At 37.2% G+C, this 23,554-nt stretch overlaps 1 protein-coding gene across 1 annotated transcript; it reads left to right on the top strand.

Moving 5' to 3' along the window:
* Positions 1 to 655: 655 nt before the first annotated feature.
* On the top strand, positions 656 to 12,942 carry LOC134660198 (uncharacterized). Its single transcript, XM_063515925.1, has 6 exons — positions 656 to 845; positions 3,340 to 3,511; positions 9,531 to 9,809; positions 10,297 to 10,456; positions 11,829 to 11,989; positions 12,815 to 12,942. The coding sequence occupies exons 1-6, from the start codon at positions 663 to 665 to the stop codon at positions 12,940 to 12,942; spliced, it is 1,083 nt and encodes a 360-aa protein (XP_063371995.1). The 5' UTR covers positions 656 to 662.
* The last annotated feature ends 10,612 nt before the right edge of the window (positions 12,943 to 23,554 follow it).

Raw genomic sequence — 23,554 nt, 5'->3', positions numbered from 1 at the left:
ATGTCAAAATATCAAGGTAATTTTTAAACGGTTATTTCAGCTAAACCAAGCAAGCGAGAGTAACCCAATAAATTCAAAATGATGGAGCATAAAATGGGGTTTATAATGCATATTTTTACAGACATTCATTTCCTTGAACTTGGATGAAAAACATTTTTTTCTCTTTTGCTTCATTTTTGTGCCACTTCTCGCGGAGACACATCTATCAAAATTAATACTTGATAAGCCGCAATTGTCATGTCATTTTGTTGATGGTGCGGAACCCTCCGTGCGCGAGTCCGACTCGCACTTGGCCGGTTTTTTTTAAGAGGGGAAATGCTTTACGCATGGCGCGGGGACGGGCCGGGATGGTTATGTGGGACTCCCTGTTGTGGGCTAATGAGACCCCAGGTTTACCCACTAAAACCCCTCTGTTGCCGCCTCGCTGCTATACGGCGAGGTCCCAGGAACGCCGAAGTACTCTTCCGCAACGTGCCTAGCACCCCTAGTACAAGCTTTGCTTATAGTTTGGGGCTTGATCTGTGTAGATGACCCCTATTTTTTTTACAGATTACATCCCTATTATGCCGACCATACATTTCACAACAATAACTCCATTCACTGCAACAATGTTGTACCTACTACTCGTTCTAACAACATTTCTGCCTATCGAAGCCGGCCACATGGCATACAACACTTCTGACGTCATCACCACATACATGGGACACTCGGACGTACAAACACCGGTGGATTTCAGAAAGGGGAATGAGAAGGGGAGGAATAGTGGGGGGGAGAGGAAGGGAGACAAACTGAAGAGCGAGAGAGAAGAGAAAGAGGCGAATGATTCGGATTATTTGGAGCAGACGGTAATTTTTTAATTTGCTATATAGGTTAACCTGATAATAGGGAATATTACGCGAAAGCGAAACTCTAGGAGGCGCCACTGGCACAATCAGTCACAATCTAAGGGTCTACAGCAAATGAGATAGTCGAAATTTTGTTATCTAACCTATCTATCACTCTTCCATATTTAAGCGATAAAGAGGCAAATAGCTGAGTTTCGATTTTCGCTTTCCCGGTAGGCCCTTTGTAATCTTTGTAAGTATCAATGTCATATTTTATTGGCTGTGGAAATTCTACAAAAAACATTAAGGCACAGTATGTATAAGTTACTCTATGCCACTCTATGGTTTACGATGGGTGCTAACACGGTGCTGCACTTTAGCGGCAGAATATTGCAATAATATTAGGAAAGATTTATAACTTTCGATTGTTTTATTATGAAAAACTTAATGTTATTGTCTGAAAGACATACACTGAGCACTCATATTGTAATAGTCCGACAAGAAATTGTAGAAAATTATTGCGAGCTCCACTCCCTTTTGTTTATTAAAAAAAATCTGTTTAACCTTCTCAAGGGAAATCGGGAAAATAATGCATTGAAAAAAAAAGGCTCGCCATTAAGAAAAAACAACAACTTAAGCAAAAAAGTCTAAAATGCATTCAGTGACAATAAATTGCTTTGACCGCCACAATCTAATGGCAAACTTGGCACCACTAAGACTCAGAGTGTATAGGGCCATTGTGCTAGTTTCCGTCCATGCTCTAGTATTCGTCCACTTGACATATTAGCAAATAATATTTTTGATAGGTACTTGATTTGCTACTTGAGAAACATATTTTTTTTGTAAATAAATATATTATCTCGATATTAAAGATTGCAATAAGTCCAAATTTGTGCAGAAATTTAGGTTTATATTCAAATTTCGTCAAGTGGACGAAAACTAGAGCTGGACGAAAACTAACGCACTTACCCTATTTAATGGTGACAAGAAATAGGATATTTGACTACCTATATTTAAAATATATTATTTTACACCATGCATGAAATAAAGCACCAGAAGATTTAGAGAAACGTAGACAGCAGTTATTTTTAGACACACTTTCTATTTTAAAACACGTATAAAACTATAAAGAGTGAGTAATTTGATTGTGACGTCACATGCTAGTGTTTGATATAAATTTCACAGTAGTAACATCGTTTTGACAGATCGAAAAAAGAAACTGATTTGACTACTAGTCAAATACCCTATACTATATGAAATAAGTCTATAGGGCCTATAGTCTTATTTCATGAATTGTGCGTTGTGCGTTTCTAGAAGCTTTCTGGCTTGGCCATGGTCTAATAAAACATGGTCTTCTCTTCCCAGAGTGTCACTTGCCTACGTCACAATAACATTGCCACTTTATTTCAACATAACATGTTACATGGGTACATTATATCATTTATATCTATGGTTAATAAGTTAATTTATTTCTTTATAATTTAATAATTTTCATTTATATGTATTTTATCTTAAATTTTACAATAACACGTCATTTTTAATTATTCGTTAGCAATATCTTCCGATTCACAAAAGAAATTTCAGACGTTCGGGTAATTCTGTTTACACTACTGGCAACACAGGATAGCGCTGTCACATTTGACAATCCGCCATTTTGTCCCTGACCGACCGTCCTTGTCGAACGCGTGTTAATTGTTATTTCCTTCTCGCTCAGTGTCAGCAGTCGCAGTGTTTTCCAAACTTTTCACGTCGTAAGCTTCGTAATTAATGTTTTGTTACGAAAATGGTTGGCTGCTCTATTCGGAACTGTAAGAGTAGGAGTGAAAAGTGCAGTATAGATTTGTTTTATTTTACTATGTTTCTACATGAATAACTTAAAATTAATGCCGTTAAAATAATTTTCACTGTTGGTTAAAATTCTCCCACATTTTAAAGTTTGAGAACCTGTAAACAGCATGATGACGTAGGCAAGTGCCAGTTAGGTCATTCGCGAATCTCGGAATAGAGTACCAGGCGGAGTATATTATTATACCATGGGCTTGGCTAGGCCCTCGACCAGTGTGGCTACCCCACCAGTTTGGCACTGACATTAAACGCCATCGAGAACGTAATATATACTTTCTATGCAACTCGCTCGTACTCGCATATTAGTGCGAGCGAGATGTATAGAAAGTAAATTACGTTCTGGATAGCGTATATGTCAGTTTTGACACTGTCAGTAACTCATGGTACGGGCTTAGGCCCCTAGACTGTTATTTAACAGTCAGTATCTGAAAGTGACGGGACTTCCGGTTCGAGCGCCATCTTGATAGTTATTAATTCCTTTAATTATTGCCTCGTGATTAATTCCTTTGTTTTTTGCTCATTAATATTAAAGTGTAAAACCGATAGCTTATTACGGGGTCTAGTTATGGATTGACAAATCAAATCCATAACGACCACAACAAATCCCGATCATAACCTTTTATTACAATCAGAATAAGCCTCCAGGCAGATAATTGTTGCCTGCTTTCAGACTGCCGCCACTGAAGCCGGCAATGACGTAGTGTTCATACCGTCAGGCAACAGCGATGCCCAAAGTTTCAGAAGGGCCGGGAGGGCCAGGGGGGACGAGTACTCTGTGAAGGACATGATGGAACGCGTCGCGGTCGGAGACGTCATTAATGAGCGGTATAAGACGGAGACAGGTAATTTTGCCTTTATAAAGGACAGAAGTATATGCTTTGTAAAGAACATGAAGAACCACGTCGCTGTGAGAGACGTAATTAATGAGCGGTTTAAGACGGAGACAGGTAATTTTGCCTTTGTAAAAGACGGGCTTAAGAAATATGTGCTTTGTAAAGAACATGATGGAACGCGTCGCGGTTGGAGACGTCATTAATGAGCGGTATAAGACGGAGACAGGTAATTTTGCCTTTGTAAAGGACGGGCTTAAGAAAGACGTGCTTGGTAAAGAACATGATGGAACGCGTCGCGGTTGGAGACGTCAAAAATGAGCGGTATAAGACGGAAACAGGTAAATTGACCTTTATAAAGTAAATAAATAAATAAATAAATATTATAGGATACTCTTACACAGATTGACTGTTCGAACCCAGGACCGCAGCTTAAGGGGACGGTATATGACGTTTTCGATTTAGACCTCACTTTGTGCAATCAATTTGTTCAATGAATGATTAATAACTGCATTAAATTATACGCAAATCTGTTCACGAAGAAGCCGTGTACCGGCTCTTCACGCCATATTTTTTTTTATTTCCTGTAATTCTCTACAAATCGACACTAAAAGTGTCCAAAAATCAAAATATGGAGTTCCGTTTGAGCAAGACGCATTACAGTTTTGTCTTTGACAGTAATTGAGTTGTTGTGGGATTTTGAAGGCTAGTTAACTAAACTACCAGATTATTATCTACTTATATTTTTACTCACAAATACAACACAGAAATTCAATCCCAAATGTAAACTTTCGTATAATTTCCATACATTGACGACATCACTCAAAACTCTTCTTCGAGTCAGATGGCCGTTGGCCTTGCATCGAAGCAGACGTGTACATCGTCATAGCTCGTTTTTGACATTAATAAAGACATTTCATCATATACGCATACGAAAATGTATACCAGTAGATAAATTGTATTTCATAAAATAGGGTAAATAAATATAATCACGTCGAGCTCCAGTCAAATTTTAAATGTGAGTTGTTGTTATTTACGGGTCGTAACGGTCGAAAACAGCAGTAAATTATCCTAAAACAATACGATTACAATCGAATTTAAGTAACTTGTTCCTTCAAAACCCGCTTAAAATGAAAAAAGTTTAAAGACTCGTTTTACTGATTGGGATTGATTTTCATTATGCTGGTATCAATTTTGCGTCATTATAAAAATGTATATGACTTCTGTACGTCAATGACTTTTGATGTCAATTAATTGTAATCTTGTATTTATGTTAGAGAATATTATATGTTCATTTAAATATTACTCATCTATTAATACGAAGCGTAATTCGTTTAATACCTAAAGACTTGCAGTGTCTACACCTACTTTGTTGACGTTCGTTCCGTCTATGTATGCGATTACGTAACGTGCTGTTCTGATAATCTTCAAGAATCAAGATAATTAATAACGGCAAGATCAGCATTTAGTACCAGCGAGTTTTGCGGATTTGGAGACCGAGATGAAGCTTACAGGCCAATATCGCTGCGGCCTGGCCTGCTTATTGTTATGTGTATAAATCGAATGTTATATTAATTTACTATAAAAAACAATGTTTTATTTCAATGACATTCTGTGCGTAGAGGTATGTATGTTTCGGTGATTATAAGAATTATGTCCACACAATAATCGTGCAAAGCAGAGACTGCATTATTTCTTTACGGTATAAGCGGTAAGGAAAAACTCATTGGTATCCTGGCTCGTACCAATGAGTTTTTCGGAACTTATGTACGAAATATCATTTGATATTTACCACTAGCTTTTCGGTGAAGGAGGAAACATCGTGAGGAAACCTGCATACTCGTAGTGCATACATTTGCGAAGAAATTCAAAGCTGTGTGTGAAGTCCCCAATCCGCATTGGGCTAGCGTTGAGATTATTGTCTATACAGGGTGGTCCAAACCGTGACGTCCAAAAATCGTGGGCTATCATAATGTACCCCATATGTATGTTAGCCGATTTTTCGTAGTTTTCAAGTTATGATTTTTTAAGCTTTTAACTTTTCCTATGTAGGTAATATTCTCCGACCGTCCTTAGTCTGGGACCGGTCTGAAAACCAGCGCCGGGCACCTAGGCCCGGCACACGCTGAGACTGGAACCCTGTGCCTAATACAAAGATCTTCTCACTTTTGTTTTGTATATGATAACAACTGTTTTATTTTATTATGTAAGTAATTCTAACTCTATTTTATGTTCATGTATGTGGCAATAAACAATTCTTATTCTTATTCTATTCTTATTCTTATTCCTATGAAATTCCGGGGTTCCCATACAGAGTGGCTGAAAAATAACTGCATTCCGTTGCCAGGGAGGTGTTGGGATTATACTGAGCAACTTTTATTATGGGACCAACCCCGAAATCGCGAAAAAAAAATTGGCTTTTTATACATTTTGGCTAGTCCATTTTCTATGGAAGGGTAATTTTTTTTCGCGGTTTCGGGGTTGGCCCCATTGTAAAAGTTGCTCAGTATAATCCCAAAACCTCCCTGGCAACGGAAATGCAGTTATTTTTTAGCCACTCTGTATGGGAACCCCGGAATTTCATATGAAAAGTTAAAAGTAAAAAAAAAATCATAACTCGATAACTACGAAAAATCGGCTAACATACATGGGGGTATATTCTGATAGCCCACGACGTGAGGAATCTAAAAAAAATTTTTGGTCGTCAAGGTTTGGACCACCCTGTATATAGGCTGAATTATTATTATTATTTATAGGCGGTACGGTACCGTTATTATTTATCAATACCGCTTCGTTTTGAAGGTACTATACCTGTTGAAATATAAAGTACGGTACCGGTATAAAATTGCAGCAGGTACAACAATTTTTTATAGGTGTACAGTCAGCTGCAGAGAAAAGATACCACCCCTGCATACAATCTTCTATGCAGGGGTGACCTGCAGCTGACTGTACCTAAACCATCACTGACCGAGCGTAGGCGAAGGTCTCCGTTTCAGCTTGGGCAAAAATACTTTCGTTTGTTCGAATGTTCTCCTTTGCATATCACATTTCTCAAATATCTCGAGAAAATTTGTAAGCAGGTTCGGTAGTTGGATATAATTACTCGGTTTCTTTTTTTTTTATAAGTTCTAATAGGCAGAGATTGGCATAAAGGACTTAAGCGACAGTAGGGTCTGTGGTACTTAAGACCATTGTGATTATTCGTAGTGTCCGACCGAAGATTCGGTTTCGGTTTCGGTTTCGGCCATAAAATCATGTTTCGGCCGTAGTTTCGGTTTCGGCCAAAAAACGGCCGAATCTTTCGGCCTGGCCGAAACATACGAAATAGTACTTCATATTATGAAACTAAACTATGTGACAAAGACCAAAAGTTGGCGAGCAAGTAGGACAACAATATTTATATATACAGAAATTTGTGTTTCGGTCGGACAATAATTATTAGGTACTTACTGATTACGCTGCGCCGCGTGGAACGTGAGGTGCGTTGGGGTAAGTACATACAAATCATTCAAAAAAAAAATCCCTTTTATGATCACTCGTGTGTCTGCCCCTAATAGACTAATTCAATTGAAATTTGGTACACATTTTTCACATATGACAAAGAGTCGGTGATCCAAAGATGGACTAGTAACGTAAATAAATAAACTTTTAACTTTGCGGCCATTTTTTTGTATCGTGTGATATATCAGATATTAAATTGTAAGATATTTACTAATAATAAGCATTGGTCACGTAAATTATTTTTAGTCTTTTTTTGCAAGTATGAATGATATAGAACATTATTTCAATTATTTTTAAAATTAAGCCTATCCAAAGGCGACTTGGAAGATGTGTCATGGGGATCTATATTCGTTGGGTGAAAAACAAGTTTTTTTGTCTAATTATCGTTTAAAACACAATCGATCGGCAATAACGCGGGCACATAAAACAAAAAACTTCTTTTTTCACTCATAAAACTCCTTAAACCTAATAAGAGCTAAACAAAAACAAGTGCGAGTCGGACTCGCATTCTAAGGGTTCCGTATATTAAGTCCGTCTCACGCTTGACTGCACATTTCTTATAGATTTTCCTGACATATATAGGTAAAGAACTACTTTGTGTATTTTTTTCAAAATTTTAGATCCAGTTGTTTCGGAGAAAGTGGGCGGAGAATGATCATTTTTTGCCTATTTTCATGAATAACTGCTGAACTATTAATCCTAAAATTATAAAAAAAGTTATGTTTGAGATTCTTACAATGAGCTCTTTTATTTGATATGTAACACTATATAGTTTAAAAAACATATTTTTTAATTTTTTCATTTACCCCCCCCAAAAATGGCTACCGTATTTCAAATTCTCTAAAATACATTTTATTTACGTTACACGTCCATCTTTGGGTCACAAATTTACATTTGTGTGCCAAATTTACATATGTGTGCCAAATTTCAACTGAATTGGTCCAGTAGTTTCGGAGAAAATAGACTGTGACAGACGGACGGACAGACAGACAGACGCACGAAGAATTATATGTATATGCACTTATCCCAACGCACCTCTCGTTCTACGCTGCGCGGGGTTCATTGCCGCTCCTACCGCCGTAAGTGTAAGTACAACTACATCATCAAGGCTACGATCGAAGATAATCAGTTCAGCACTGAAATAATAGCGGTGGAATGCCAGTATAATATTTAATTATTTATTTTAATTTTATAAATTTAATAGCAAAATAAATAACGAATATAGGATACTCGTACAAGTAAATCTGTAAAGATCTTAGGGGTACATCAGCCGACATATATTATTAAATTTTATTTTGTCGGCCTTAATTAAATTTCCACCCTGCCGAAACTTTATTTATTTAAATTTTTAATTGAATTGATTTTTCGCCTTATGAATAACCGTATAGAGTAGTAAATAACATTTTACATCTGACTTAATGACATCTGGGTTTATTCGGTTTAACTTTACAAAACGCGTATCTCGACAAAGCCATAATATGCAGAAAATAGTTAACAATCAAATGAATTAAATTAGAATTTAAATACGTCACGTGTGACATGAACAGACAAGGAGAGCAAGATTTAATGTATTGTTTCTCTTTCTTCTTTCAATGGAACGTTTTTACAGTTTCTGTTCCTCAAAAGAGGTCAGTGGTTAACACTAAACTCAAAACGCAATCCTAAAAAAACTTGATGGGTCAATGACCTGTCCCAGTAAAGTGAGGTAGTGTGCGTGAAGTGCGCTTGTGTGTGAAATGGGGTAAATTGACAGAATCTGAAAATTTACCCACCTCTACCGTCACCTTAACAGGCAGTACTACCCACTAGGCCGGACCAGTCGTCAAAAGGACAGAAGTATATGCTTTGTAAAGAATACGAAGGGCCACGTCGCTCTGGGAGACGTCATTAATGAGCGGTATAAGACGGAGACAGGTAATTTTGCCTTTGTAAAGGACGGGCTTAAGAAATACGTGCTTTGTAAAGAGCATGATGGAACGCGTCGCGGTCGGAGACGTCATTAATGAGCGGTATAAGACGGAGACAGGTAATTTTGCCTTTATAAAGGACGGGCTTAAGAAAGACGTGCTTTGTAAAGAACATGATGGAACGCGTCGCGGTCGGAGACGTCATTAATGAGCGGTATAAGACGGAGACAGGTAAATTGACCTTTATAAAATACCTACAGCTAGCAAAGTGCAAGTTGCAGAACATTCTCAAAATTTCTGGAAACCTTCATGAGAAAATTCTCATGCAATTATTCCACTTAGAAAGTTCCCGTTCAGATTAGAGTTTAATATTCTAAATTGTTGACGACTGTTTCATTTAACATTTACGTTACTCATTGGCGTCTATTTTAAGTGTCATAGGAATCGAAACTATCTGTAAGAAGGTTTGGCAATAAACGTGCAGAACAAAATACCGAGAACATTTCATGGGAAATTAGCAATTTTTGAAAATTCACTTTGGCACATTGCTAAGTGAGAAAGATATAATACTGTCATTGATACAACTAAGGAACGAATAAAATTTATAATATCATTAATTTCAGAACCACCCGAAGGCGGCGTCGTCTTCAAACCGGGAAAGAACGACGAAAGAACGGAAGAGAAGATAAAACACGAATTAGACGACGAGAAAATAGAACAAGCCGTCAAAGAGTACAAGGAGGCCTACGAGAATCCCATGGACTGCGAGAATTTAGACTGCGAGAATGTGCTGGAGGCCATCTGTGGAGTGAAGTTGGAGAATAAGAGGCCTAAATATAGGCTTTTTAAGAATGAGTGCTTTTTTAGGAAGGTGAATTGTGGGCTTCGGTATGATTATAATAGTGAGTTTTTTTGCCTACCTATGTAATAAGAATTAAAATTGTATTAAGCAGAAACGGCAAACGGTAACAGAACATTTAGAAATAAAGAAAACTTTCACCATTTCAATGATATGGTGGTAAAAATCCCATAATGCAAACATGCGATCCTCAGAACAAACCTAGCTGATCCACATATACCATTAATAAAAATAGTGTCATATAGCCTATTAGAGTTAGACCAAGTAAAGTCTGTATCTATTTTGATAGCATACGCAGTGCAAGTTTTACTTGTACCTTCCTACGTCATAATTTCATAGAAGTTTGGCGTTTAAAATAACACTTGCACTGCGTGTGCTACCAAAATCGTTGCAGACGTTTCTTGGTCCAACTCTACCGATTTTTGAATGAAACGGTTTATAACGGGAAATAATTAACAGGTATTTCAATACAATCTAGCCAATCATTTCCTATTTCATAAGTCATAAGTTATTTATTTGCGAATTTTCAGGGTACAGAACGGTGTCAATCGACCAATGCGACGGAGTAGGCAGCCACCTGCCTCCTCAGGAGCAGACTGGCTGGCTGCAGTACCAGCCCAGACCTTTGCCAAGGAGTCAGCCAAGTGGTGGTGGTGGTCAGAGCAGCGGGCGACGAAGCGCTTCTAGACGGTAATTTACCTTATAGGCAGGGACTTCCCACCCCTCTCTCAGGAAGAGACTGGCTGGCTAAGCACCAGCACAGACCTTAACCAAGAAGTCAGCCAAGTGGTGCTGGTGGTAGTGGTCAGAGCAGCGGGCGACGAAGCGCTTCTAGACGGTAACTTACCTTATAGGCAGGGACTTCCCATCCCTCCCTCAGGAGGAGACTGGCTGGCTGAAGTACCAGCACGACCTTTGCCAAGGAGTCAGCCGTTGTGCTGGTGGTAGTGGTCAGACAGCGGGCGACGAACCGCTTCTAGACGGTAAGTTACCTTATAGGCAGGGACTTCCCACCCCTCCCTCAGGAGGAGACTGGCTGGCTGCAGTACCAACCCAGGCCTTTGCCAAGGAGTCAGCCAAGTGGTGCTGGTGGTGGTCTAAGCAGCGGGCGACGAAGCGCTTCTAGACGGTAATTTACCTTATAGGCAGGGACTTCCCACCCCTCCCTCGGGAGCAGACTAGCTGACTGAAGTACCAGCCAGACCTTAACCAAGAAGTCAGCCAAGTGGTGCTGGTGGTAAAATGGCGTGGCACCTGGCGTGAAAAAATGACAATTTTCCTCATAATTCATGTCAAATAGGAAAATCCAAATGTACATTTTGTTCCAGAGACTATAACGAAATCAAAAACATACCAACAAGAAAATACAATCAAAGAAAGGCCGAAAGATGGCCGAATGGCTTCAAGCACGATCTTATTGCAAGCCAAGCTCAATACAAATCAAAAATGATGCAGTATTTATCAAGAGCACTAGGGTCTAGAACGGGTTAGGGGAAAAGCAAATATTATGAAGAAGAATATGGAAGCACTGGATATTAATAAATACATTTTTATCACATTCGTTACAAGTTATTTATATGGGGCATTATCTATGAAAAGGGACCTTATTGTCGATGGCGCTTACGCCGCACAGCGTCGCGCGGCATTGTATTTATATCGGAGCATCGTTAATAATGGCGTAACCGCCATCGACAATAAGGTCCCTTTTCATCGATAACGTCACATATTTATTCTTAAGAGGACAGGGCACGGCCGTTTCTCCATACTGGTGACTGTATGGAGAAACTAGCTAAAATGGTTGTTCCATACTTACGCTATGGAATGTCCAATTTAGGTAGAACCTTAAATTGCGTAACAACAAACGTAGTCCCTAATTTCCTCCTTGGATACTGACATTATGGAAAATATTTTTATATAAGTTCATGTATATTAACCATAGCTATGCCACTACATTTGCCTTTTTTCGATTTTTGGATTATTCTACAAATTACGAGCAAATAACAGATTTCATACTAATTTTTAAATACATTTTTGAAGCTTTATAACGAATCCGATTCCCCAGAGCCATGACATCAAACCCCAACGGCCTCCCCTGCGACCACTTCTGTCCGGTTCGCTGTCCGGAGGTGTACGCGCCTGTATGCGCGTACACGTACCCGGAGCGAGCACGCGTGTTCCAAAACCACTGTCTACTAGACCTGCAGTCGTGTAATGATGGTTCAGGTATGTTCTCTCTGTCGCTCACAGTCTGTACTTTTCTTTTGCCTGTCTCTTCCTTTTTATTTTTCTCTATCGGTCTATATTTTTATTTTTCTATATCTATAGTCAGTCAAGCCATTTCCGTCAGTAGAAAAAAAGCAGCAAATTTAAAACATGTAGGCGTGAAATCGTCCCATAGAAAATTGAAATTTTGCACATTTTTCTACTGACAAAGTTATATATGTCACTCATTTTATTTATCTCCTTGAGACGAATTGGGAACCTCCTCCACTTTGAAAATTAATTTGGTATTAACGATTACGGACATCGGTTGACATCGTTTTCAGATTTCATTAATATGCGCCATATGGTGGAAATATTCACCGTCCCCGGGTGAAGTCTCGTTAACTCAGTTGGCAGAGCGATGGGCTGGTGATTCAGAGTCGCGATTTCGAGCCTCGCCCTAGACGGTGTATTTTGAACTCTCGCGTTTTGTACACATATTTAATTACACAAACGTGTCTACCGCCTCCACTGTGCACCAGCTGTGCAACTCAGCTGAAACGTCGAAATTTAAGGTAAAAACAATGAAACTCTATCGCGGTAGACCCGTTTGTGTATTGACTTTTAATTAATTTCTAAGCTCCTCTATTTTTGTTTTTTTTTTGACGTGATGACATCATATAAATTGATGAACACCGGCAGCATGTACGAAAAAGTGTCACGTTGTGGACAGATCTCCATGGTAACGTTGTGGACGGATTGTAACGTATAAAAGTATATGCAGACGATATCACGCAAAATTATCCTCCGTAAACCGACTTTACAGACAACCATTTTTTTTTTCAGTTTGGCACGAACGTGCGCTTTCCGAATGCGCGGGCGACGTGCGCGCGGAGGTGCACGAACGCGCGGCTTTCATCGGCTGGATGCAGCGCATGGGCATCCTCGATAAAAAGGGACATCTTGTCATGTGATACGTTTTAAGAAACGTCTTCAAACGATGACCTCTGATGATGATGATGGTTAACGGAAAGTCCCATACAGGGATAAGTTCGCCTTTGTTGTATTTAATTTGCTCTGTAACTGTGTTTCTCGTGATTTTATTTCTGTGTGCAATATACACATACGATGCCATAGCTCTTTAAAACAATTAAAAGTGACGACGTCACGACTCTGTCTTGGTAGCTCAGTCAGAGCGATGGGCTAGTGATCCAGAGTCCCGAGTTCGAGCTTCGCCTGATACAGCAGTGATTTTTCCGCTTTTAACATATTTCTACGTTTTATGTGATGCTTTATCCAGGCGAGATGAATATGTATATGTATAGGTGACGAGTAATTGGGCGTTTTCTAAAATAAATATCGAAAACCTGATTCTTTCAAATCTGGACAGTCTTGGGCTCATTCTACTCAGAATCGACAGCACTCTCCATCCTTCCATTAAAAAAAGTTGTCCCAAAATGTCCATTCCATTACGTCACGTTTTATTATGAGAAAATTTTTCACTTGTTAAGGACGTACGTAGTGGAATGTACAATTTTCATACAAATTTTTGGGACAAGTTTTTTTATCATCAGGATTGAATATGCTAGTGATTCTGAGTTGAAAGAACCCAAAAACACCAGGATCCGTGAGAATCGGGTTTTCTATATTTATTTTAGAAAACGCCCAAATATGTATTTAAGCCATGCCTGATTACAATTATGAATAATAAATTACAATTAAATGTTGATCAAATAATTCAAGTTTTTTGTCCCCCACTTCATGTATTTCGACCCTACTTGATGTGTTATATACACACGTTTCTAATAACAAATATTTTTAAATCACTACATAGTATAAAACAAAGTCGCTTCCTCTGTCTGTCTGTCTGTATGTATGCTTAGATCTTTAAAACTACGCAACGGATTTTGATGCGGTTTTTTTTAATAGATAGAATTATTCAAGAGGAAGGTTTATGTAATTTGTTAACCCGTATGAGGCCGGGGCGGGTCGCTAGTATGTACCTAATAAAATAAAAGCATATTATTTTTACTTCACAATAAATGTCTTAATAAAGATTCCATTATTGTATAAGACATGTAAAGTCTCTAAGACAAGACGGTGGCATGATTTTTTATAAAATTTCACATCTCTTCTACAAGAAACAACTACCTAGGTACCTAGTTTCAGCCCTAATGCACTAGTCTTCTAAGCTCGGGCTAGACTAGACTTAAAAGCCTCTAAAAGCACTGTCAATCTAGAATTAACGGCTTCCCTAGAGCGGAATTCAGGCTTAATAAAATATGCTTTTGATTTGACATTAGGTACATTACAGAAATTTTATAATAGCAAATATTTAATTATGACAAAAAAACACCATAAATAAAATGAATTAATAAAAAACCGGTCAAGTCCGAGTCGTACTCGCGTTTCAAGGGTTCGCGTATATTACCCAATTTTTAATAATGTACTTAGGTATTTTTTTATGTGGAACGTGAATGAAATGTTTTTAAAAAACCAAAAGCTAAGTAATTAAGTCCGACTCACGCTTGACTGCACATTTCTAATAGGTTTTCCTGTCATATATTGGTAAAGAACTATTATGTGTTTTTTTTTTCAAAATTTTAGACCCAGTAGTTTCGGAGATAAAGGGGGAGAATGGTCGGACAGACAGACATACGCACGAGTGATCCTATTAAGGGTTTCGTTTTTACTTTTGAGGTACGGAACCCTACAAAAATAGCTTCTGTGGCTAGAGATATTTATTATAACAGGACAGGTGGTATAGTTGTATTATACAGGGCGGTAACAAAGCCGTGCAAAAGGCGAAACTCAAAAAAGCCGCTAACGAGAATATTCAGGGCGATGAATATTCAGCCTCTATTATCTTATTTAGGGGCCGATTTCACAATCGAGAGATAATAGCGAGCGAAAAATTCTGCCCCATTTAGATGGTTAAGAAATTGCATGCTATTTTCGTTACAGTACGTATCGTATATTAAGTAGATGGTTATGTAACTTATGTAGCATAATTTTGAAAATCAAATATCCTAAGTACGAAATTCCTAAAGACCGAACATCGAAAATCAAATTGTCTAATGTATGAAATTCCTAAAGATGCATGTCATACACTACACACACACACACACACACTACACTTATAATCGAACGATCTCATTTTCGAAAATCAAAATTCCTTTGTACAAGATGCCTAATGACAGCGACGTATAAAAAGCCTAATGAGTACTTTGAAATTGCATGCAATATTAGATAGGTACTACAGATTGAACATTCTATTGAGGCTTAACGCACGCTGTAAAGTGTAATTCTAAAACTAGTGTGTTAGCGCTAACTGTACATTTTTCTCTCCTGTGGGCAATAGTTAACAGCTTGTGGGCATGTAAGTAATGATTTTATCATAGTTCTCTAAATAAAAGGAGGACCTTTTCACGTGGATAAGGGTTAAATAAGAAAATTAACCTTTATAGCCCTTAACTCTTGTGTATGTCTACAGGAAAGACGATAACACAGTAATCTGTTTGACCCAACTATGTAAACAGTATTCAATAATAAATTCATCATTCAGAGACAATTTCAATGTGGCGGTTTGTTTACATAGTTAGCAAGTTCCATAGAATGACACTTTATCGATGATAAAATGTCTACCGCTACCAGAATCGGCCGCTCTCCCCTAATGTCATCTTTGTCTTAATTTCTATGTAAAACATCCTGCTGATAACAATGGCAACTTTTTACGCGATTTTGCATACAAATGGAGGAATTAGAAAAAATAAGGGCTTTTAACGGTAAGAAGCTTTTGAATAAGCTTTTGTAGGTAGTTAAAAGTTGGCTAATTTTTTTTGTTTAAATAACTTTTAAAATTTATTTCATATATATTTATAGTAGGTGGGTGTATCAACTTTTTCTTGTCACTCGTTGCCATGGTTACGTTCCCCTGGGTCACTCTTTAAAACCTGATTTTTAGGCATTTAAATTCTCCAAACACGGTTTTTCGTGAAACTTATAATCCCTTTCCATAGAGGGTCGTCTACCAAGAGTGTCAGAAGAAGGTGGTGGACCATGTCTTCTAACAAACTATGCTACTATTAATAACAAAACTTCCGTGAGACAAAGACATAGTAAATATATTAAAAACGGGTTTCGGGCGTTTTTCGACTTAAAATACGTGAGTGACCCGTTTTTAATATATTTACAATATGCTACTATTGTCTCTTGGCTGACCGGACAGAATAACAACAAGAAATAGTTGATCCACCCAGGTACTCTTTGTCTTAATGAATTAAATTTCAGCTAGAGAGTGGAGCAAACAAATAGCCATATAAAATACTAGCGACCCGCCCCGGCTTCGCAGGGTTAACAAATTATACATAAACCTTCCTCTTGAATCACTTTAACTATTAAAAAAATAGCATCAAAATCCGTTGCGTACTTTTAAAGATGCATACATATAGGGACAGACAGCGGGAAGCGACTTTGTTTTATACTATGTAGTGACAATAAGAATGTTCTTATATAAAGAGATATATGAGTAAATTCGATGTTATAATACGTATGCTTGACTATTTTGAGTCAAAACACTGTTACCTATTAAAAAAAATGCTCGACTTGGCGGATACCACCGAAATATAATTAAAAGTTGAATATTCATTTTTTTTCTTTTTGTCAATTGGATAACAAGTCATTACAACTCCGCATGTCTAGTAATAATTTAATAATGTGTCGCGTCGGTATGACGGATGCGAAAATACGCACGTAGTTAAAGAGCCGAGTTGCTGATAAATAGGCTACAACGTGCCAACGTCTTTGCTCTACGGTACACTTTTCACTGGCGATACACACAGCTATAGAGAATATCATAATAGCTAATAACATTTTAAGAGGGGGTGTAAATCCAGGTAATAACAGGAAACGGGTTTTTACCTTTTGTCTCAATTATTCTACTCTGAAAATAAGTTTCTGTTTTATTAAAATTGTGCTCGTAAGATCCCTCAGATACAGCACAAGGTATTTTATACTAAAGTTACACTGCTATGGTACCTATGTATAGTACAATAAAAAAAATGATTTATTTTTCATCAATTTTTTCCCTTTATTAAGGTGGTTCGACTAGGTTACTCAAAGCTTAACCCTCGCTAGATGGTGCCACTTTCGCAAAATTTCATGTTTAATTTTTTTATGGAATGGTCTTGGTATTTGTATACTTAAAACTATGTTTAGCGAACTCTTTAAGTAAATATTGAACTATTAATATAAACATTGAATACTTCATTGTGCAAAAACCACCCTTTAAAGTCGACGGAGTGTTGCTGTCATGCTTTTTCCTACTATAACTCACACATGCAAGCAGTGTTTCCGTGATGCTTATAGTAGACAATTTCACACAACGTAAGTATACTGCAATAGCGTTACGGTATGTTCGTGGAAATACGTGCAAGAGGATTGGGGTTCAAGACTGGTGCGAGTAGGTAATTTCTTTTTGTTTATTTTTGTCCTTTTTGTGTTATCTTACCTTTAAACGAGCAATTATTATATACTAGCTGTTGCCCGCGACTTCGTACGCGTGGATTTGTATATTGGTGGTTATATATTCTACATTAGCTTAGAACATTATGCAGCAAAATATTGCAGTAGGACGGTTAATCATTTGTTAATTATTAATATTAAGTATACAACGCATGAGACTTGTCTTTCACAACCTACGAAGTTTCTAGCCCCTAACTAAATAAAATTGTTCTCGACATAATCCCTCTCAACCCCCTTAGAAGATTTTCATGTCCTCTATTTAGTAAAACCTACTACCGAACTACCTATTTACGAAGTTTGAAGTAAATAAAATTTGAACCCTATATAAACTTTCAACCCCTTTTTAACCATGATGACTTTTCTTGTATTCTAATAATATGCCTCTGTACAAAGATTCAAGCTCCGTTCTCACAAAAATGTTTGAACTCCATACAAACCACCACCTGAGATATACATTTTCAAAAACGCTGAAATTTTTTTTTCCGTTTTAAAATAATACCTTTTTATGAATTTTCAAGTTCCTAGCTTAAAATAAAATTTGAACCCCGTACAAACTTTCAACCCCTTTTTAAACCTGTTAGGGGATGAATTTTACAAAACGCTGAAATTACTTGTATTGTCTTCTAATAATATCCCCAAATACAAAGATTCAAGTCCCGCGCTCGAAAAAATGTTTGATATCCATACAAACTTTCAACCCTTTTTTCACCACCTTAGGGGATGAATTTTAAAAAACGCTGAAATTAGTTTTCTTGTATTTAAATTTAATATCTATTTGCAAAGTTTCAAGTTCCTAGCTTAAAATGAACTTTGCACCCCAAGACGAACTTTCATGCCCTTTTTAACCCCCTTAGGGGTTGAATTTCCAAAAAACGTCACAATTACTTTATTTTGTGATCGGCTATTATGCCTTTCTAAGAAGTTTCAAAGCATTTGTAATGGATTCAAACTTTCAACCCCTTTTTAACCCTGTTAGGGGATGCATTTTACAAAACGCTGAAATTACTTTTCCTGTCTTTTAATAATATCCCCAAATACAAAGATTCAAGTCCCGCGCTCGAAAAAATGTTTGATATCCATACAAACTTTCAATCCCTTTTTCACCACCTTACGGGATGAATTTTCAAAAACGCTGAAATTAGTTTTCTTGTGTTTTAATAATATATCTTCTTCCGAAGTTTCAATTACCTAGCTTAAAATAAAATTTGAACAACATACAAACTTTCAACCCCTTTTTAACCCTGTTAGGGGATGAATTTTACAAAACGCTGAAATTACTTTTCCTGTCTTTTAATAATATCCCCAAATACAAAGATTCAAGTCCCGCGCTCGAAAAAATGTTTGATATCCATACAAACTTTCAACCCTTTTTTCACCACCTTAGGGGATGAAATTTCAAAAACGCTGAAATTAGTTTTCTTGTATTTAAATTTAATATCTATTTGCAAAGTTTCAAGTTCCTAGCTTAAAATAAAATTTGCACCCCAAGACGAATTTTCATCCCCTTTTTAACCCCCTTAGGGATTAAATTTCCAAAAACGTCGCAATTACTTTATTTTGTAATCGGCTACTATGCCTTTCTAAGAAGTTTCAAAGCATTTGTATTGGATTCAAACTTTCAACCCCTTTTTAACCCTGTTAGGGGATGAATTTTCAAAAACGCTGAAATTACTTTTCCTGTCTTATAATAATATCCCCATATACAAAGTTTCAAGTCCCACACTCACAAAAATATTTGATCTCCATACAATCTTTCAACCCCTTTTTCACCACCTTGGGGGATGAATTTTCAAAAACGCTGAAATTAGTTTTCTTGTTTTTTAATGTAATACATTTTTACAAAGTTTCAAATCCCTAGCTTAAAATAAAACTTATACCCCATACAACCTTTCATCCCCTTTTTAACCCCCTTAGGGGTTGAATTTTTCAAAATCGCTTCTTATCTCTTGTACACTTTATAAATGCAACCTAGTGTGCAAATTTCAACTTTCTAGCTTTTGTAGTTTCGGCTCTGCGTTGATGAATCAGTCAGTCAGTCAGTCAGTCAGGACACTTGCATTTATATATTAAATATATATATATATATTTATTTATATATTTGGATGATATCAGAAACGGCTCTAACGATTTCGATGAAATTTCCTATAAGGGGTTTGATCTCTTAGCTAGGTCTGATCTGTGAAAAAACTCGCATTTTTGGGTTTTTATATAATCTCTTCTTCCTCGCATGGGGTCCGCTTGGCAACTAATCCCAGAATTGGCATGGGCACTAGTTTTTACGAAAGCGACTGCCCTGACCTTCCAACCCAGAGAGTAAACTTATTGGGATTAGTCCGGTTTCCTCACATTGGTTTCTTTCACCGAAAAATAGGTATCGGTATATAAATAGGTTCCGGTAAATAGGTATCAAATGATATTTCGTACAAAAGTTCCGAAAAATCATTGGTACGACGGTACGAGCCGGGGTTAGAACCCGCGACCTCCGGATTGCAAGTCGCACGCTCTTTCCGCTAGGCCACCAGCGCTTCCCCCAGATATTCAGTATCATCATCATCACTATCACTACATAGTATAAAACAAAGTCGCTTTTCTGTCTGTCTGTCTGTATGCTTAGATCTTTAAAAGTACGCAACGGATTTTGATGATGATGATGATTTGATGTCAAGTATCAGTTTTTTTTAAAGCGCTAATAGTTTGTTCTACAAGTAAAGCAATCCCTTACTGCCCAGCCTCTAATAAAGTAGTAGGTAATTGTAAAATAAAATAAAAGGAAATCATTTTTTTTTAAATTCAAGTACCTACAGTACATTTTTTTATATTTGTTATCCGTAGTAGTCCCTGTACCTGAAAGAAATATAATATCATGAATCATGATAGAAAAAAATATTAGGAAGAAAGATGATGCAACAATATGGATTCTAATAAAGTTATAATCAAGTTATAATTTACATACCTGGTAGTAACTAGTAATAATTGTGTTTTTCATTCATAGACAAAATTCCATTATTTTCAACCACAGGAAATTTTATACATTTCTTTTTTATTGCTGTGAGGATGTCCTGATTGTAAAAATCAAAAAGATTAGGTAGAGTATAATTTCTAATTATCTTTGTAAAAATTAAACGAATACGCTTAGCCCATACTTAATCCATCGATTTTTGAAAATTAAATAAAAATAAAAAACACAACACGAAATTTAGGTGTAAAAAAAAAATACAAAAAATTATGTCCCAGCATACAATGACTGGGGTTTGAACCGGGAACCTTCCGTTTGTAAGCAAAAAAGCGACTGTTTACAAAACGCGCCATGATAGTTCTTAGCTAAGCTGACGAACTTCGGGTATGTGAGATACGTAGTATAAAAACAAAGATCACACTTACATTTTCACGAAATGGTTCACTTTTGCTAAGGTAATACGTATATCGAAATAATAAGTTAGAACTGCTGTTTAATTATACAACTACCCTCCATGTATATTTCTTGACCATAACTGTCAGAACATTAGAAACGTAAATAAAGTAGCTTATAATAATAAGCCATGATATTAAATTCGTATTAATTTGCGATTAATTATTCTATAATAAATTAAATTAAAATGTAGCAAATACATTTGTTAAATTGAATTATTATGATAACCGGATGTGCAAGAAACATCTTACTTGTTATTCCCACCAAGAAGTGGTGGAAGGGGTGAAGTCTGATCGAATATAAGCGGGTGTCTGACAGTTGTGGCTCACTTTTTGAGTTGGAGAGCTAACGACAAGGAACCAAGTTAAGTGTCCATTTTATATTTTTATTATGTGTGATTTTATGGCTTTATTTTAAATCTCTATGTGTTTTCTTTGTATTATAGTCTGATGGTATGTACGTTACAATCTTTAATTTGGACATAAACCTTTGATGACTAATAGGCATGATTTTTAATGTGTTATGTAACGTATATTCCAACTGTACCTTAATGCTAGATTTTTACTACTGCTTTAAATTATGTCAAGTGTGTACGTTAAAGTGGCCAGTACTCGCAATAAGATATTTATTACGCAGCGTACTTACTTGACTAATTTAACAATACAATATTAAGATTTTTGTGAATTATGTGGTTATTAAAGCCGATTAAATGTTCAGTAAGTCTACAATATACTTTTACTTACAATCTGCTTATATCAATATATTACTTAAATAATGTTTACCATTTTTATATTCTAAACCTTGTAGTTGTCCCTATAATAAATACATTACTTTGAGCAATAACTAACTGGTCTTAATTAAATACGGCATTGAATCTTTATTTTATATTTTATTAATGATTATATTAAAGTACATCTGACATCAGAAGTGGGATGTTACACACATTCTATGCCTACAAAATTAATGTTTCAGGAGCAGTACGAGTCAACAGCGGGACGCTATCCAACTCCAAACAGATACTGTAAGCCGCGCTATCCTGGACACAAGGACACTGATGTTTCACTTTCAGTGAAAACCCCAGGTGAAACAAGATATTTGGTATACCAAGCATGATGCTTTTATGGAGAACAGCAGCAAGCAGCTCAAAAGTACTTCGCGAAACAGAAACTACCGCACCTGTGAGACGCTACGGAGTGGCGCCTGTCTGGAAGCTTGACTGATGAATGATGTTGTTTCTGGTATGTTAAAACTTAGTTATACTTAAAAGTAGGACTGTATAGGTATGTTTAAATATCGAATCACATCGAATAGTTACTGAGTTAGATAAACGTAAACGTCTGTCCTTTTTATAACCTTTCTTATGTAACCCATAATGAGGCGTAAATAAATATATTCTAATCTATACTATTCTAAAGGACGATTTAGTTAAAGACTAAATTGAATAATAAAAAAGGGGTTATTGTGAACACTTTGAAAAGCAGTTTGGTTTGGATAAGTTTCTAAACGTTGGAATAACGTTATTTATAGCCTGGATAAATATTTTAATCGTGATCAGTTAGTTAGAGACTTCGTTTGAATTTTAGGCGGTTAATAACGATGGGCATTTTAATTGTAACTTACCGCGTGTCTTAGTTAGGTACGTGTATCAAGTCACATTCAGCTGTCGGTTTAGTTACGAATTTGATTTAATTCTCACGTTTATGATATTTATCATCAGCTTTGTGACTTTTCCTAAACGGCCTTTATATTTTATTAGTCACATTATTTCTTATTTTTGTTACGATTGATACGAATAAATATTTATATAACACCAGTTACTTAGGTTCAATAGTCTGATATCGAAGGCACATATCTTAAAGATTGATTATATCTCACCGATCAGGACCTTAACAAGTAACAGGTCATCTTCACAGTCAAGTAACAGGTCAATCAGGTCATCTTCGCGTACTCAATGCTAGTGGACGTGTTATCGGTTAAATTAAATATTTAAATAGTTAGTGCAAGTCATTCTGCTACTTAATAACATATAAATAACCACTAAACTCCCGCGAGTGCCCATTGAAAAAGTGCGTTGCCCTCCTTAACCCGCCTGCCTCGGGGGAAAGAGTCGGTCGAAATAATTCATCCCTGTCCCTCCCGAATCGACGCTGCTGTGCACCGCGCTCCGTTCGGGCACCATCGGCCCTCATCGCGCGCCGCGTCCAACTGGAGGTGATTATTACTAACTGCATACATTGTTGCGTATCGCTATGACGGCTAAGTGCGACGATTGTGGCAAATTCATCGCGGCCGGCGATGTAATGGTATGCGCTTCGTGCACCCGCAGCTTTCACTATTTTTGTTTAAAAATAACACAAGATGATTTTAAGAGGCTGTCTAAAAACAACAAAAAAGTGAAGAACTGCTCGGCATGCGTAACGGGGGATAGGAGCTCAAAACCAGTGCCAACAGTGACTACACCGACGAGTGCTGCGAACTTATCCAAAGGGCCACCGACTACTTCGCTGCAGGCGCCGCTGGCCGGTATTGGCGGTAATGACTTGAGCGACGACGCCGCCAGCCCCCGCCTGCGCACCGCGACCCCTCCCCCCCGCGCGGGATCAGCTGAGCCACCGCTGGCCACCTGTAGTTCCCTCGGTGACTTAGAATTACGG

Source organism: Cydia amplana, chromosome 26 (assembly GCF_948474715.1).
Source record: "Cydia amplana chromosome 26, ilCydAmpl1.1, whole genome shotgun sequence".
Lineage (NCBI taxonomy): Eukaryota > Metazoa > Arthropoda > Insecta > Lepidoptera > Tortricidae > Cydia > Cydia amplana.
The sequence above is the reverse complement of the archived record's forward strand: the minus strand, read 5'-3'. Positions and strand labels throughout refer to the sequence as shown.